Source organism: Lathamus discolor, chromosome 4 (assembly GCF_037157495.1).
Source record: "Lathamus discolor isolate bLatDis1 chromosome 4, bLatDis1.hap1, whole genome shotgun sequence".
Taxonomy (NCBI): Eukaryota; Metazoa; Chordata; class Aves; order Psittaciformes; family Psittacidae; genus Lathamus; species Lathamus discolor.
This window is the reverse complement of record NC_088887.1, coordinates 1,777,763-1,794,181: the sequence shown is the minus strand read 5'-3', so window position 1 is coordinate 1,794,181 and position 16,419 is coordinate 1,777,763. Positions and strand designations below refer to the sequence as shown.

The following is a 16,419-nucleotide window of genomic DNA, read 5'->3' as shown; positions in this document are numbered from 1 at the left end:
AACACTATTTGTTAATTCTGATCTGGGGATCTGTTCTAATTAGACAGTGCTGCTGAATTCTGGCTTGACTGAGTTTATAATGGCTTTAATCTTAGCAACAGAACTCACTCTTTTGTTTTTTTATTAAGAAAATTATGAAGACAGAATTGAAATCAACATACAAGAAGAAGAAGCCTGATTTGGTACGGTTTTAATTAGATGTGCTGCATATTACAAGCCATGTCACGTCACTAGAAATTAACTTGATTGGCCAGTGCAACACGTACTTCCCTTTCACATGTGCTTTCTTACTGTACGCCTCAAAAAGCTCAAGAAATGAAAGAGAAGAAAAAACCTTTAAAGGTAAAGAGGCCGTTGTTATTAAAGACATAAGGCAGCATAAACCATGTCAGTGTGTCTGACTAACAGCAGAAGGTGGCTGACAAACCCAGGATGTAGCAAGCATATTCCCTCTCCATGTTATAAGTTCTTTCAATCCCTGAAATGAGACTTGAGTCTATTTTTTTTCTCCTCTAGCTCTAAAGTAAGCGCTTTATCGCTTCACCATCACGTTGCTGCCATACAGTAGTGAAGGAAGGATTAAAGATGAACAATGAATGATTCTGTTTTTTTGGTGGGGGTGGGTGAAGGGTGGGTGTTGAAGGGAAGGGCTTCTTTTTCCTTCTCAAGCAGTCTTAGTGCATGTTGGGATAAGAAATCACTTAATTGACTTCTTCACAGATCATTATTCAAGCAGACATAAAACCTGCCTTGGAGGAGATCATGCATAGGCTTCACTCACATGACCCTTTGCACTGAACTCCAGAGGAGAAACGAGTCCATGCTTCAACAACCAGTTTAAGGTAGGCGCTAACAGGGGCTCTCCTGCACCTCCTTCAAGAGGAACAGCACCCCACTGCTACAAAACATATATCCATATGGATGCTCCATACCAGGACTTGGTTTTGCTGTACAGAAAAGACAGTGCTAATCAAGTTTAATTCCCTGCATCTTAATTCAGCCATTTCTTTAATCCATTTCACATCCCTTCTGCTTCCACGCAGTCCTGTGTTCAAGAGCTGCTCCATGTAGACCTCAGCTCATTTTCAGGGGAATGCTGTCTAGGAAGGAAAGGAGGTTCTGCAGCTACTGTGCAGTCCTGCAAACAGGTATTTATGTGGTTAGCCTGCTGCATGACAGTAGCACATGCAGAACTACAGGGCTATTTTTGCAAGCAGAGTTGAGCACATGATATGAAGATGTGGGCATGATTACACCACAGTGACAAAAGCATTCAGAACTCTATGCCAGATGGTTTCCTGAGCTAGATTTGTTAAGAGTCAGCATGGACAGTTTACCCTGTTCTGCAGGCATGCAGACTAGGTGCAGTCCTATTGACCCCACATTTGTGAACAAGATAAATGAAGACAATTGGACGGACTCAGCACACACAAGCTTTTCAGACTGAACCCCAGCAAGGCACAGGCAGATTTAAAAGTGTTTGTTTAGTGATTCATTACTGGAGCCAACTGCAGACGTTTAACCCCACTTAACGGAGAATGAATGCTCTGTGGGTCTAAGCACACTGGTATCAAGAAGGAAAGGTGGGCTGTAATGCTTTAAGGGTCTTCATTAAGTTATAAAGGGGAAGCCTAGCAAGGCAGAGCAAGCCTTCAAGCCACCAGTGCCTGGGGAACGACTTCACTAGGGAAGTGATGCCAAGCACACTGACCTATATCCCAGTGGAAATTCCAGCTCTTCTGACAAGAGGCTGCTCAGTGCCACTCATGGGGTCAGGCAGCACACAGAGCTGCAGCCAGGGCTGAGGACTAACAAGCAGAGAGACACCAGCTGGCAATGCAGCATATGGTTAAGCCAGGTGTATGGAACGGCTGCCTGGATGGAAAGCTCTGCTGCATGAGCCTGTGCTGACCAAGCCCTCTTCCAGCCTGGAGGGATGCCAAAGGCACAGCGGCACAGAGCTGCTGGATCCCTCTGGGCTCCTGGCCCTGCACAATAGGGCTTTCTCAGCAGGGGACGAACAGAAGCATAAACAAAAAGGTCACTCTGCTGCTTTTCTGCACCTTCTGTTCTCCCTCAAACATATGTGCTAAGGCTGCACGGACTGATGTGCATGTGGGAGAGCTGATGCAGGGTGAGGAGCAGGCAGGCAGCTCTACCAGCCACAGGAGACGGATGGGGGTCCTTCAAACATCAGCTGGTGTTGAGACTGGTGTATACATTCAGCTCCTCTTCTCCCCTTCTGGTGCAAAGGCCAGCGTTGTACCTGGCTGTTACACAAACCATGCAAGAGCCCTCCGTACAGCTCACTAAATGTAGCTGCGAGGAGTCAGCAGTTGTGACATACCCCTTGGTATTTAAAGTATTGCTTCTCACCAGAAAGCCTTGACAGTGTGGCAGAAAATAAATCTCCCAGCTAAGTGGCATTCAACCTCCCCAAAGAGGGACAAGTCCAGCTGCGCTTCTGTCAGCCTTCTTAAGGCAGTGACACCCTCTCTTTAATGTATTCAGTTGCATTATTGCGCGCTCTCTTCTAGGAGCAGGGAATGTAGCACATCCGTTGGCATTTTCCTTGGGCTGTATCTGTGTCTATAAACACCTGCAAACTCATAACATGGTGATTTGCACTGGCCATACTGTGTACGATGTGGTCACATGGAGTCAAAAATCACTCCGATACCCAAAACCAGAGACAGACCCAGACAACACGATCCAATCACATCGAAATCTGCCTTTACTGCACTTTTCATCATTCAAAACACAGAGGCACGCAGGCACACATACTTCAAGATGACAAAACACGATTCCAGCATGACCTCTGCTGACAGCAACCTTTCCAAGTACCTCCAGTTATAAGGCAATTCAACAAGCTCTTCCCTTCATCAAAATTAACTCCATAAAAACCAAACCCACACACTCCAGACTTGTGACTCACCACGGAAGGGAGCTGACATTTTCATTTAGTGTTTGATTCACTAAACCCTTGGGTATTCGAACTGAAATGAAGATGCCGGGATTCCCAGCTTGAACACTGTAGAACATGGGACAGCAGAGTCAAAGAGTTTAGGGCCCTGCTGCCTAGGAACTCATGAAAGGATGAAGTTACACAGGCAGCACATGATGGAGAGGCTGTACACCACCATACCCACACTGCACTTTGCTGATCAATGCTTTGCTTTCAGTGTCACTTCAGAGTAGGCAAGACCCCAGGTTCTTTCCCTTTCATATCTCAGAGGAAATGCAGTTCCCCAACAATACGTATCTATATATCTATACCTATATACCTAGGTTTTTCCTAAACATCCATTGGTTTTCCTTTGATGATTTCTATGTGGGCTGTGTTAAGTCTGGGAAGTTCCTCGTGTCTGTGCCTCAGTCTTCGGGAGGAACTTGGCAAACTGGCCCTACTCCAGCAAACGCAGACACATCTTTAATGTTTAGACATGATGATATTATTCACATGCTTAACTTCCAAGGACATGCCTCTGTGTTGTGCTGGACTGAGGCCAGGGCACTCAACACTTGCCAGACTTGACTCTTTGATCACAATGCACACTTCACTTTCTATCAAAACAGGCTGGTTTCTTTTAATCCAGTGGAGGTTCTGGCATTCTGTTTGCCCACATTTTATATCTGCACCGCTTAAAGTATTTGTGTGTGTTTTACTCTATCATGTATTAAACACTTTCTGTTCCTTTTCCCATAGGAGAATTTAAACACCCATTTTTTCTTATTAATTTGCCTATATGATCTATTAATTCAGGAACAGAAAAATATGAATGGCACCCATAAAAGCTATGTTAATGTAGGATGCCTTTTTCACATCAGCATGGAAACGAGACAATTACTTCTCGTAAGTGACTCCCATAACATGTTTGCTGTACAAATACAACCAAACAGAGCAAGCGAGTCTGAAGTATCTGCACCACTGAATGCAGCAGAGCTGGCAGAGCCTGTGGGGGGAAATAGTGCAAGTGCACCACAGAGGACAGAAACCACAGCATTGGGAATGGAGAGGAAACGACATGGCCAAGCCTTATGGAAAGACATGAAGCACAAAGGTGGCTGGGGGAGCTGGAGATGGGGATAATAACTTCATTATCTTAGAGACAGATATGGATGGGGGGGGGGGAGAAAGAAAAAAGGGAAGGAATTCATGGAGCTGCCTAAATGAGCAGAAGAACCAGAGAGGCTCTTCCACACCATAGGGACAATGTGGGAGAGAACTCCGCTGTGGAAGGGCTAAGGAACAGCCTGGGCATGATTCGGACAGCGTGGGCACCATAAGATTAAAAACCCAGGAAAGGGCCCAGGGGAACAGGCTCAGCTGCAATCCTGTCCACACTGTACACTCGGAAATGCCCTTCAGAGCGGGGAGTGTACAGGTATGCAGGACTACAATACTCTAATATGGAAAAGACTTCGGAGAGATACCAGCAGGACAGTGGGCAGAGCAAGCCAAGGACAGAAAAACCTGCCAAAGTTACCTTCTACCTGTTATCTTACATGGAAAGCTGGTTAAGACTTCTTCAATAAAAACTTCCAGGTTTAGGTTCATATTTCTGAGGTCTGGTGCAGAAATAAGCTCTTACATTCTGACCAGCTGCAGTCTGCAAGGTTCTAGACAGCAGGAGATCACAGGGAAAGGAAACAGGGGCCTGGGTAAATACTCTAGCAAAGGAATAACTAATATGGTCTCTGATACAGAAGGGATGGAGACAAGAGCAAACAAGGGTCTAAAGAACTATAAGGTGTGGGAGATAAAGAGTTGAGGGCCAACTGTAGAACTGCCCTTGCTTTGTCAGCTCTGCTGCATGGCACCTGGCGCAGGGAAACTGTAATTTGGGGAGATGCCAAGTAAAACCTGAACAGCATCATACTGGGATAACGTACTATGAGCAACTGGAGCCAGGAGGTAGTGGAGTCAAAGCATACAGGGAAATAAGGGACCAAAGCAATCAAAAACTAAAGAGAGCTGAGCAGCCTCTCTCTCTCTGGAGGCATCTCCCCGAGACTGAATTGAGAGAAAAGGTGGCCCAAAACCTTATCTCAGTAGTGCACCAGTACCTGTGTCCGGAACATTAAGCTTCCTTCTGTGCTTACATTTGCTGACAATTTTGTAGAAAAAGTTCTTTTTCTTAGACTGGCATGAACCTACAGACAACATTAATAACACTTTCAATTAGCTGTGTTAAAAAGAGTACAACAGTCACATTAAGGATTATACCACCTCCCCTTCCGCTATATAAGATACCACTTCGTGGGGAAGCACAAAACCTCAGCTGTTTCCAGAATAGGCTATGAAGGCTTCCAGCAAGGCTGTACTTCAACCCATGAGCTCCCAGTGCTTTAGTGCACAGAAAGTGTTTCGGAGAATGACGACCTTAGGAAAGCTTAGCCATACACTATAACAAGGGGTTTGAGATACGTACTGGGTTTGGCTGGAATGGAGTAAACTTTCCTCATAGCAGCCTGGATGGTGCTGTGTTTCAGACCAGTTCTGGTAACACACCAGTGTTTCAGTTACTGCTGCACTGTGTTTGCAGAGCATCAAGCATTCCATCCCAGTGACAAGGCTGAGAGTGTGCAAGAGGCTGGGAAGGGACACAGTTGGGATAGCTGACCCACACTGACCAAGAGGTGGTTCATACCATATAATGTCATGCTCAGCAACAGAACTGGGGAGAGTTTATTCCAAAGCAGCCATGGCTGTGCATCAGTTTGTTGGTGGTGAGTGCTGGCTTTTGCATCTCTTGTTTCCCCTGCTCCTCCCTGCACTTATGAAACTCTCTTTACCTTGACCCATGAAGGGCTTTTTTCTTGCTTTGCCCTTCCGATTCTCTTCCCCATCCCACCATGGGAGAGTGAGCAAATGACACGATGGGGACTTACCTCTCAGCCAGGACCAATCCACTGCAGGATGCAAGGGTTACCTAGGCTGTTTTGGTGACTAGAAGTGAGTTTAGACTAAGTGCAGAAGTAAAAGCTCCCAGGACAGGAAGGTGAGGTTATGCCCAGCTCATGGTATCATTCCTACTTTGATAGCAGAGACTTTACTAGTAGTAATCAGAAGCCATCTTATGTGACATCAGACCACAAAGTGTGTCACTAGCAGAGATCATCAAGAAGCTATCATTTGTCTCCCTAATGGGATAAACAGCAATACAACAGCAACACAGACACACATAACAGACCAAAGGTATAACAGATGCATAATCCCTACACTGCAAAGCCATTTTTATGGAGTTACTTTTCAAAAACCACACTTTAAAACCTTATTTCCAAAGACACAGCAGGCAAGCGAGTCTTCAGGCTTGCTCAAATAGACCAGGCCAAAACGGAAACAAGATGCACTGCAGGTGACCAGAGAGGGTGTCCTTCCCATCTGCAGCTGACTTGCACCAGGATCCTACCCACCATAAGCACCAGCCTCCTGCACTCCTCATCCTTAAGAGGAACTGGACACACACACTGTACTACCGAGACACAACTGCAACCATGTAGTAACATGTGATCAAGGTAAGCCTACACCATGCATCTGCAGTTTGCCATCACCGACAACAAACCAAGTCCAAGAGGACACCATCTTAGGCACCATCGGCTTGACTCTGAATAGCTTTACCAGAACTTGCACCAAAAGTATCAGCTCAACAGAAGAGGCTATACTCACTCACACCGATACAAGTGCCATTCTGCACACTTTACAACAGCTTCCCGAGTACAGCAGAGCTGGATAAGCAGTCTAGTGCCAGTGAGATGAAAATGCAAAACAAGGAATGAAACAGCTCAGGCAGGTTGATGGAAATCCTAAGGGAAAAAACGCCTGAGGTTTCCTGAAGACTAAGGTCAAACACTTCGCCAGCAAAAGAGCCAAGCCTTCCCACACACGTGTCTGCTTGTGGACCTGTTGACTAGATGATTCTTATGCTATGTATTTAACTAGCAAACTAGTGATTTTTGCAGGTGCCTGGAATAAGTGACATGTTACATAGCATCACAGAAGTCTCCATTTCTACAGCTTAACCTGCACTCCATAGACCATTTCAATCAGTATCATAGACTGTCAGCCAGTGTGAGCAACTCTAAGCAGAATAACAGATGAAAAACTCACACAGAGACGACAAGCATCATCATAAAGAAGGGAACACGTGTCTTTCATCTCCTGAATACCATCCAAGGCATCTTAGTCATAAGCTTGTATCTGTGACATGCAGAGTCTCCTGCACATCACAGATGTAGTAGGGTCTCCTACTCCAAGGCACACACCAATTACATGCAGAATTTTGTTCCTAAATGGAAAATCCAAGGATAGTGACTTTGGTAGGGCCAAAAGTGAAATTGCCTTCATTTCAATGTCCTTCCCTTTTAGCTGTTAGCCCTGTGAGACAATGCCCATTCACATTTGAACACCCTCTGGCCATGAATGCAGCGGAGAAGATGGGCTAAGAGCTAAATAGGTCACCATGTCATAGTGGGACCTGAGAATGTAACTTCTGACTCCATGAGGAATTTCATCCACGCTCCCTGCCTGAACTACTTCGAATGAACTAGAGCACACGCTCACTGTCCTCTGTGAAAAGCCAGATTACAATCCCTCTCACCCTTACGCATACAAATTGTCTAATAATTACTGAATAGGTGGTTCTTCAAACACGGCCACATCCCATCCTGCCTTTAGATTAATGCCTAAGCCAATGAGCTGCCAAGTACAGGATCTCTGCACAGCATATTCAGGTATAAAGCCCAGTGGTTTTCTTTTAATGAACTGAACTAAACCAGTATGGAGAAGGCAAAACGTAGTCTGGACTGGAGAGGACATGTGCGTGTAAGAAAGGGGGCATTCCTGACATCATGTGCTGCTTTTGGCTGGAACAGAGTCAAAAGCCCTTTTCAGGCTCTCCCTAGCAGGTGCCCCTGGGGCACAGCTTAGGCACACTCACCCACGCAGGAGTTTACAGGGTGGATGGCTGAGCTACACGTGTTAAATGGGGACAGGAGGCGCGTACCCTGAGACCGTGAGCAAATGCCACTGGTCAGCATTCAACCCAGAGAAAATCCGTGCCTGGAACACCTAACCAACCTCAAAGGCTTGGGATTAGGCAGTGGACCTGCATGTGATTTCCTGTTCAAAAGCTGAGAAAAACTTTTAATGTTAGTTCACTTGCTAATGCTATAGAGCCACCCGCAAGCGCGAAGTCCTTTCCTCCCCATCATTCCCTATTGGAAGTATTCTATGGCTCTTCCTTTCCCTAGCACTTCAGCAGTTGCCACAGGATTGAACCACCTGCTAATTCCCGGCTTGTCCACTGTACTCACTGAGGGCGGTAGGGATTTCCTCCTGGGAATAACTTGCTACAGCCAAAGGCAGCTGCTTGGGGAAGTAGCAGGCAAGAAAATGAACCCACCATACCTAATGGAACCATTACTACGTTTCCTCCACATTCCTGGGCACATGCCCCCCCTGCTCTCACAAAGTTCCCTATTTGCAAGGGCCAGATCAAACAAAGAACACTTCAACATGACTGTAAGAAAAGCAGGACAAGCAGACTTGTGCATTTCTGCAGCTTCCAGGAGGAAAAGGTTGTATTTTTAGGTTATGATCTTTGGAACACTGCAGCATGCAATCTCCAGGCATCTGAATGCTTTGAACCAAGCCAAAAAAATCCCCCGAGCTAAAGACCGAGAGGAATGCCATAAAGAAGCATCCGTTTTAAGCTGATGCTTTTCTAGTCCTAGAGGCCACAGACAAAAAAAGAACTCTAGACATTCCCTCTCCCAGATAAAAGCACTCTGCATTCCTCCCATTGCCTGCCCAAAATGAAAGCTTTAGGGAAGTGCATAAGTGAGCATTTCTCCACAGCACAAGGCAGAAATAATGACTATGCCTGTTGCTCATTTTTGCATACAAAACTGCATTAGTGACTCACTGCAGACTGATGACTTGTGTGTGGTGGGATGTTTTGGCACATATGCCATTGGAAAGAAGGGGAAAAAAAGAAACCAGTCACAGCTCCAGCAAATGTCGGAGCAAGCCATCTGCACAAATCCAGGATAGCTGTATTTTGCAGCCATTTTGTGACATTATGATTGTAAATGCACACTCCCAGCTCAAAATGCTTGAGGTAGGATCTGCCAAAGCACTGCGGCTTGCTCAACCCTGCTCCCACTGAAGGAAGACCCCCATTATTTCCAGTGGGAGCAGAATCTGCACAATTCGGAAAGCTCTGGGGAAAAAAACTGTCTCTCATTTAAGAAAGCTCAAGTTTTCCCTTATACATGTGGATCTGAGACAGCTTTCTTGCTATAGGGTTCTTCAGGTGGTTTTACATGAAAAGAACTGGCTGAAGGGAGGACTGGACATAAGTGCAATGGAAGGAGTCAGTGGGCACTGACCCACTCAGTCTCCACTTGGAAGTGGCAAAATTTCACGACAACCTTGGCTGTTGGGGTTAGTTCAGGCCTCCTGTACATACAGGTTAATGGCATGTGACAGAAAATCAACCTGGCACCATTTATTCCCGAATAGATCATATTAAGGCAAACAGCCCTGGTTGAGGGTAGGGGGGGAAATAAAACCCCAACCCAACATTTCTCATTTTTATTGACCTACCATCCTAAGGAAGTTTCAGTGTGCAACTTTCCAACCTGTTTTCCAAACTGTAAATGTACTTCGCCGGGCACGGATGTGTAGACCGCAAAAATTGAGTCTTTGAGAACTGAGAGTGCCTGGGAAGTTTATGATCCTGCATATGCCTGCTCAGAAAAAGCAGGGAATGACTTTAAGGAGTGTTCTACTAAACCTACCCAGTGATTATGACCTGTTGTTTGGAAACATGCAGAGGCCCCAGCCACCAGTAAGCACTATTTGTGATGGATACCTCTTCTAATTACCGTACAGACAGAGACAACCCCAAAGAAGAGCAAAGCAGCAAAAGCAACTCCACATGACACAGTAATGCAGGGCAATGTATTCTCTCCTACATCCATTATGGTTACACCAATAAAACTACACTGACCCTTAACAGTTCATGCTCATCACATTGAAAGAATAAGATTTAATCTATTTTTTAAATCTGATGGTGTAAAACCCCTGAAAATTCAGAAAACCCAGAACCATTCCAAACTCTATCATTTTGCAGAATATCTGCATTTCCTGCAATACTTGCAGAAGCCTCATATGCTTAACACCTTCAGAGGACAGTATTCTCCAACTGTCTTTGGACTTGCCACAGCTCACAAGCAAGCCAAGAGCATGACGAGGTTAAATGGCCTGTCAGTCCACCACAAATTAAACTGAGGACTCAGCTTCATGAACGTTTGGCCCACGTGGAACAGTTTCCCTACTAAGCTAGTAAGCTTGCTTGTATGTAATTTGGTTCCGGTCATTTCAAATCCATAACTTGCGTCCTAATTCGAAGCATCCTAACAGAAGAAACCAAATTAAAATCGACCCATTGCCATGGAATATTTAGTTCTTAGCAACCTTTCTTTTCCAAAAGAAAAACGGTATGCCTAAAATCTGCTCAGCCCCCTCGAGAGCTGAACTTCACTCTTGAGGGAGCTGGAATGACTGACACAAGCGGACAGCTTGCCCAGCTAACCTGAGTGAATTCAGCATCCGTTGAAATTAGGAGCAGGTATCACTGGCTCCATCTGGATTGAGTTCCAGGCTGCCGTGAGATGTTCAGTACGCAAACAGCACGGCACTATCAGATAATTCCTGTCCTGGGGCTGCTTGTTGCAACCCCACAACTCCGCTGGTAAACAGTCACATGAACTTTTCCACCATCTGCTCCAGTGCAAAGTCAGCTGGCTGATTTCGAAGAGCCCTTGTTGTTAGCCAGAGGCAAATGCTACATGGCCTCCTCTGCAGGGCTGTGCCAAAACTACTCATATCAGGCTTGAAGCCTGCCTGCAGTTATGTTTCGGACCTTCCCTTGAGACATGGCCAAATATATTCCAAAGCTTTTTAAGTGATGGCAACAAGGATAAAAAATAAGCTTTTGTGCATAAACTTAGCCAAAAGCAGAACGTGGTTCTGGGATACCTGACTCGAGGTATCATTCTAGTGTACCATTCCCCAAAACAGGGTCTGCAAGACTTTTAGACATACAGACACCTGAACACGTAATTACTGCAGCAAGAGATCCAAAGAGCTGCTACAACTTCAACTGCCAGATCATGGTAGATGAGGAGATCTTGTTCCCAACAGATGTTGCTTAATTAACCATTGTACTGTCCTACTGCGGAGCAATTCATTCATGCTCACTGAAGAAGAATACCTACCATAAAAAAAGGAAAGGCATCTGAAATCAGAACTCTCTTGGTATTAGCACAAGTCTAATTCTGCAAAAGTGCCTGCTCCACATCTAATTATATAAATACAAAAATCAATGCCAAAACTGGCATGCACTAGAAAAGAACAGCTGCTCAGTCCTGCACACTATAATGTGATTATTTGTGAGGTATTCAAAAGGCACAGATCTAATCCAGGGTCACCTGGCTAAAACAGCCACATTAGATGTGAAAACCTGTCCATCAGTGAAACTACCGCAGCAGCAGAAAAGGAAACCAGCTCCACACTGTGAACTGTGTATAACGAGAGTTCTTTTGAGCATCCTTTTGTCTTGTAGAATTACTGGTACATCGTTCCTTCATTTTGTGATGCTTCTGCACCGCATGTATACAGCAGTATCTCTGCCACAGTCTAAAAGTAGTTTTCCCTATGGCATTCTCACTTCTTTACCACCTCTGCATCACAGGGTGTTTGTATATAAAACAGCCAAACGTGTCATGAGTTTCTACGAGAGCCTCAGCAACGGAGCTGGGTATGGAATTGGCTGTCCTGTCCCCTAACTTTCTTTCTGATGTCGGGACACTTTTGCTCCAAACTTAAAAATCTTGATTAAAAAGACAAAAAAAGTATTGAAATGTTTCATTCAGACCCCTCTGGCCTCATGTTTTAATCTGAAGAGCCTAAAATTACAGTGAAATGCAAACTGGCGTAAAACCATGGCTTGAAATTTGTCAAAATGTAACCTCGTGATAATCTGCCTTTTTTTCCCCCATTTTCTCCTGGGAAAACTTGTCAAATTCACTTCCTTCACAAATAGTCACTGTTTCTGATACATCAGTTTGCTGTGTTTTCTGATAAATGCTGTGGAGAATTTTGATACGTTAAATTTTGATAAATTACATTTTTGATAACTTTTTTGATAAATTAGTTTGCTATGAGAACTCTATTTCTCATATAGACATTCCTATGTCTCACATAGACATTCCTATGTCTCACAAAGACATTCCTATGTCTCACATAGCCGTTTCTTGTGCACAGCCTCCAACCAGTTCTACTCCGTATGAAGATCATGACTACAGCCTGAACACTGACCCAGGTGAGAACCACCTAACCGCAGGGCTACCACTTTTCTTCCTCGACTTCATGCTTTTCACACATAACAGTAAAATAAGAATGCATAATTCCTGTGCTTGTCACAGCACTGCCGTTGCTTAGGAATGCATTGCACATGGTACTTTACCTTTGTTGGATTTTGGATGTTCGGAGGAGCCACTTCCAACCTTCCTCTTTTTTCTTGGAACAGATGAATTTTTCCTGTCAAAGGTAATAGGACTGTATTGAGGGAGGCTGTTGAATTTCTTTTCAAATTCTTCTTCCAACTTTGCTAAGCTAAAAAGGGGAAAGAGGTAAGCGCACACACACCGTAAACATCAAACTAGTATATATCATGCCAACTTTGGGATGAGAATGTACACTCTGGTTTCTGCTTGTGTAACTCAGTGCAAACTGATTGCATTAGTTGCATATATTAGAATAAATAAATCAATGTCATACTGGTGACATTTAGCTCTGATTGCTGCACAGACTCATAAAGGAGATTTGTCTGTTCTGCGAGGGGAATGAAGAAAGACAATAAAACCACAATAAATAACCCAACCAATACAGTAACTTCATATAAAAGTCCTTACACGAGAATGAAAGCAACAAATTCAAAGCAGAAGAAAAATGTCAAACTATTCAATCTTCTGGGGATATGCTAAACCCTGGTGCTTTGGGTGGGAATTAGCTTTGTATTTGTTCTGGGGGATTGTACTTTCTCCCCTCACGTTTCATTGTTGCGAGATGAAAAATGCAACCAGTTCCTGCTCTCATGAAACCCAACATTCCTCATACTTCAGCCCCAACTGAATGACTGTAACTAGATCACCTACAACTCCAGAAACCCACAGACAGGGTACTATTGCTCCTAATAGCCAGGCGAAAACAAACCACTCAAACAGGATGGCATGGAATTCCTGGCTGCAATGACTATGCTGGCTTACATAAGCCCTTTATTCCAGCAAATTTTTGCAGCCAGGCAGGAGCATAGGAAGGAACTGTGTTTTAATAAAAGGCAGTGTGCACAGCTAGGCAGATTATAAATAGCACCATCAATGACAGGGGAACGATGACATTTGCTATTAGTCCTTTATTCTGTTTGCTATGGAAAATGTGAACTTGACTGAAGTTGTTGTGACTGTTAGAGGGATGGCCCTTACACACCATACACTTGGAAGTATCACAAGAAAGCCGGCATTTCTCTCGGCTTTCTGAAGGAGCACTTCAACCAAACTGCATTCTGAAAGCTTTGGTAGGCAGTACGAGACTTCATTTTATCTCTGTAGTCATTAGCCCTTTCAGTAAGCCATCATGTACCTTAAAATAGACCCTTGGCTCTTGGCAGACTATGTGCATGATGGGGTTGGTTTGTGGGTTTGGGTGCTTGTTTGTTTGTTTGGGGTTTGCATGGTTTGAAACCACAAAGATACCTGATATGAGTGGTGCTTGGTACTGCTACCTCCCTCTTCCACACGGATGTTCCCTGACAACCACAAAGCAAGCTGATTTTGGGTCCTAACATCCCTCAAGCAATTCCATCCTCTGCCACAGCTCTTCTCCCACAGCCTGCTGCAACCTGCATATGCAGGGCTATTAGGAAGGTCCAACCCTGAAAGCAGAGGAGCTGCCATCCTGGCTAGTACCTTCTAGCTGGTGTGACACGGAGGCAGTGCAGAGTGCTGCTATCACTATCTTAGTATCAATCAGTAAACCAAAATTCACATCATCGTGAATGTTGAGAGCATCTCATGAGCCTGGTCAGACACACGTAGCTGAGCTGAGGTCTTTGTATCACACAGACTAGCCCTGCCAGGAGATACACAAGGGCAGAGCGCTGCTTGACGAAGGAGCGGGCTGTGCATGGACTAAGCACACCCCACAAGGGCCATCGGGGAAGTGCAGGCAACTACTGATGGACAAGGTTAAGAGGACAGGGGGAGAAAGACATTAATTCCAACGGTATGAGACACTCCCCCCCAAAGAAATGAGGCTGAAAGATGATGCTGAAGGGAGAAGAAAGTTAAGAGGAGCAGGTAGAGGTAAAAATGGCTCTTCAGGTAGTCAGATCACATAGTGCAAGGAACAGGGGTAATGGATTCCTACAGCACTTATGCTCCTCCACAAATCGCTGATTCTGCCTTCACAAAGTTCACTAAATAGTGCCGATTCGTTAATCATGACATGACTTAATCAAGAATCGAGACTGTATTTGTATTTTCCCCATTCAGCCAGCATTTGTCAAACAAGCTATTTACCCAATTTTCTGAGCTATTTTCAATAAATCATTTGGAACTACACTGGTTTTTGGCGAGGAATTCAGTTTTCACACCATTCGGTGTGAAGAGTTTTCAATCTTTCCATTTAAACTCAGAAAATGTTCACATAACTTTTATACAATGCACTAAAAACACAAGAAGTGTTCCATCGCTTTTACTTGACTATTCCAAGCAAGTAAGACTTCAGAGGTTTTAACCGATTTAGTATCTTTGCTGTAAATTGAGCTGCAACTAAATTCCACATAAACTAGGTTATAAAAAAGGCCACCACCACGAGCCTGCACAACAGAAACATTACGATTTTAAGCATGAAGTGTGAAAAATCTACTCATTTGTAATTCATTTTCATCCTCTGAATTTAGATAATTGGAAGTCTTCAAGAACTTGCAGTAAGTATGGATGGCTAAGCAGATTTACCAACTACGCCTGTAGTTAAACAAATCCGTAATACTCTGACGAACGCTGTTATTAATGCACTAGAAAAGTAATTCTGTGTAGCCTTGCTAAATTTATATGCATTTGTAATCATGAATTATTCTTCTGATATATTTCATTTCTTCCCTGTGCACATGAAGGGTTTAAATATCTTTTCTTTACAATGGAAAAATGAGAAGCTTATCATAATTATTTGCCAATATTTAAACATTGTTTATTCTTCCTCTATAAGCAATCTCTCCGAGCGGGCAAAGAGATATGTTCTTTCTAGTCTAATTCTGTTTGTGATGACTGAACACCTACACAGAAGCTTAAACACCACTTTTGAAGTGCTCTGAAAATGTAAGTAACCTTCTTCATCGTCTCTTGAGTGGGTAAATATTGCACCTTTGTTTCCCCCACCTTCTTAAAGTGAGCACGTCATTCAAATCTGTTTACAGTAGTGTAAAGCAGGGAAGATCTCAAACGAATTACTTTGATAGATGAATACCAGGTATCTAAAGCATGACTCAGCCCAGGAGGGCTAGTAATTTTCAGGAATTCTGTATCTAATTGTGATTATTTAGGTGTTGGATGCAGTTCACTCAGCTGCAGAGGAGGATTCATTCTTAGGTTACCAGGCTGACCCAACTAGAACTTAGAAGAGCGTTAAATTGCAACTTACCCAAAAACAAACTCTTCCTTTGGCCTAGGCCTTTTCAGCTTTTTGTTCCCACTTGTCCCACTTTGGGAAAAAGCCCAGTTCTCTTCACTCCAGCATCCTTCATGATCTGAGGAGTTGCCTTTTCCTGAGCTTCTTTTCCCTGGGATGAAGGCAGAAAATTGTTTCTCATCTTTAGAAACGTGCCAGAACAAAGTGGCTCAGAAGGAACTTGGGTACCCATTCAGTACTGTAACCTATGGTGCTTGAATGTCTTAAGAGGTTACAAAACATTTATCTATTTACTTCAAACTGGATAATGATGATTGGCAACCATACTCCCTCTCTCCCCCACTCCCCACCCTTTTCCCTACTACCTGTGAAGTCAGGATCTCTTGAGGTATAAAGGAGGAGGAAAAGGTAAGTAGATTTACAGTAATAAACCTCCCTAAATTACGAGCATCTTTTTCTTGTCTGACTGTTCTAATTACACGTCTACTAATTGGGAAAACACATTTCAGGGCATCTCACTGAAAGCTTTCAGAAATCATCTCAGACTCATCCTTCCACAAGCTAAAGGGTTCTTGCTCACCACCTACAGCAAACCAACCGAACCAAAAGCACAACACGTTTGCCTCTTGTGGGACCAAGCATTATGCTCACAAACCACATGA

At 44.1% G+C, this 16,419-nt stretch overlaps 1 protein-coding gene across 20 annotated transcripts in view; it reads right to left on the bottom strand.

Annotated features, from left to right (window-relative positions):
* The window catches only part of BBX (BBX high mobility group box domain containing), a 141,413-nt gene that overhangs the window by 12,097 nt on the left and 112,897 nt on the right, over nucleotides 1-16,419 (bottom strand). For 16 of the 20 annotated variants that reach the window (XM_065675952.1, XM_065675957.1, XM_065675953.1 and 13 more), the window contains 3 exons: nucleotides 15,770-15,908; nucleotides 12,537-12,685; nucleotides 5,068-5,154 (listed from right to left, as the gene is read on the bottom strand). In XM_065675952.1, the coding sequence (XP_065532024.1) occupies nucleotides 5,068-5,154; nucleotides 12,537-12,685; nucleotides 15,770-15,908 (375 nt within the window). Of the gene's footprint in view, nucleotides 1-5,067; nucleotides 5,155-9,812; nucleotides 11,283-12,536; nucleotides 12,686-15,769; nucleotides 15,909-16,419 lie in introns of those variants that run through there. The other 4 variants (XM_065675945.1, XM_065675959.1, XM_065675947.1 and 1 more) reach the window with 4 other exon arrangements.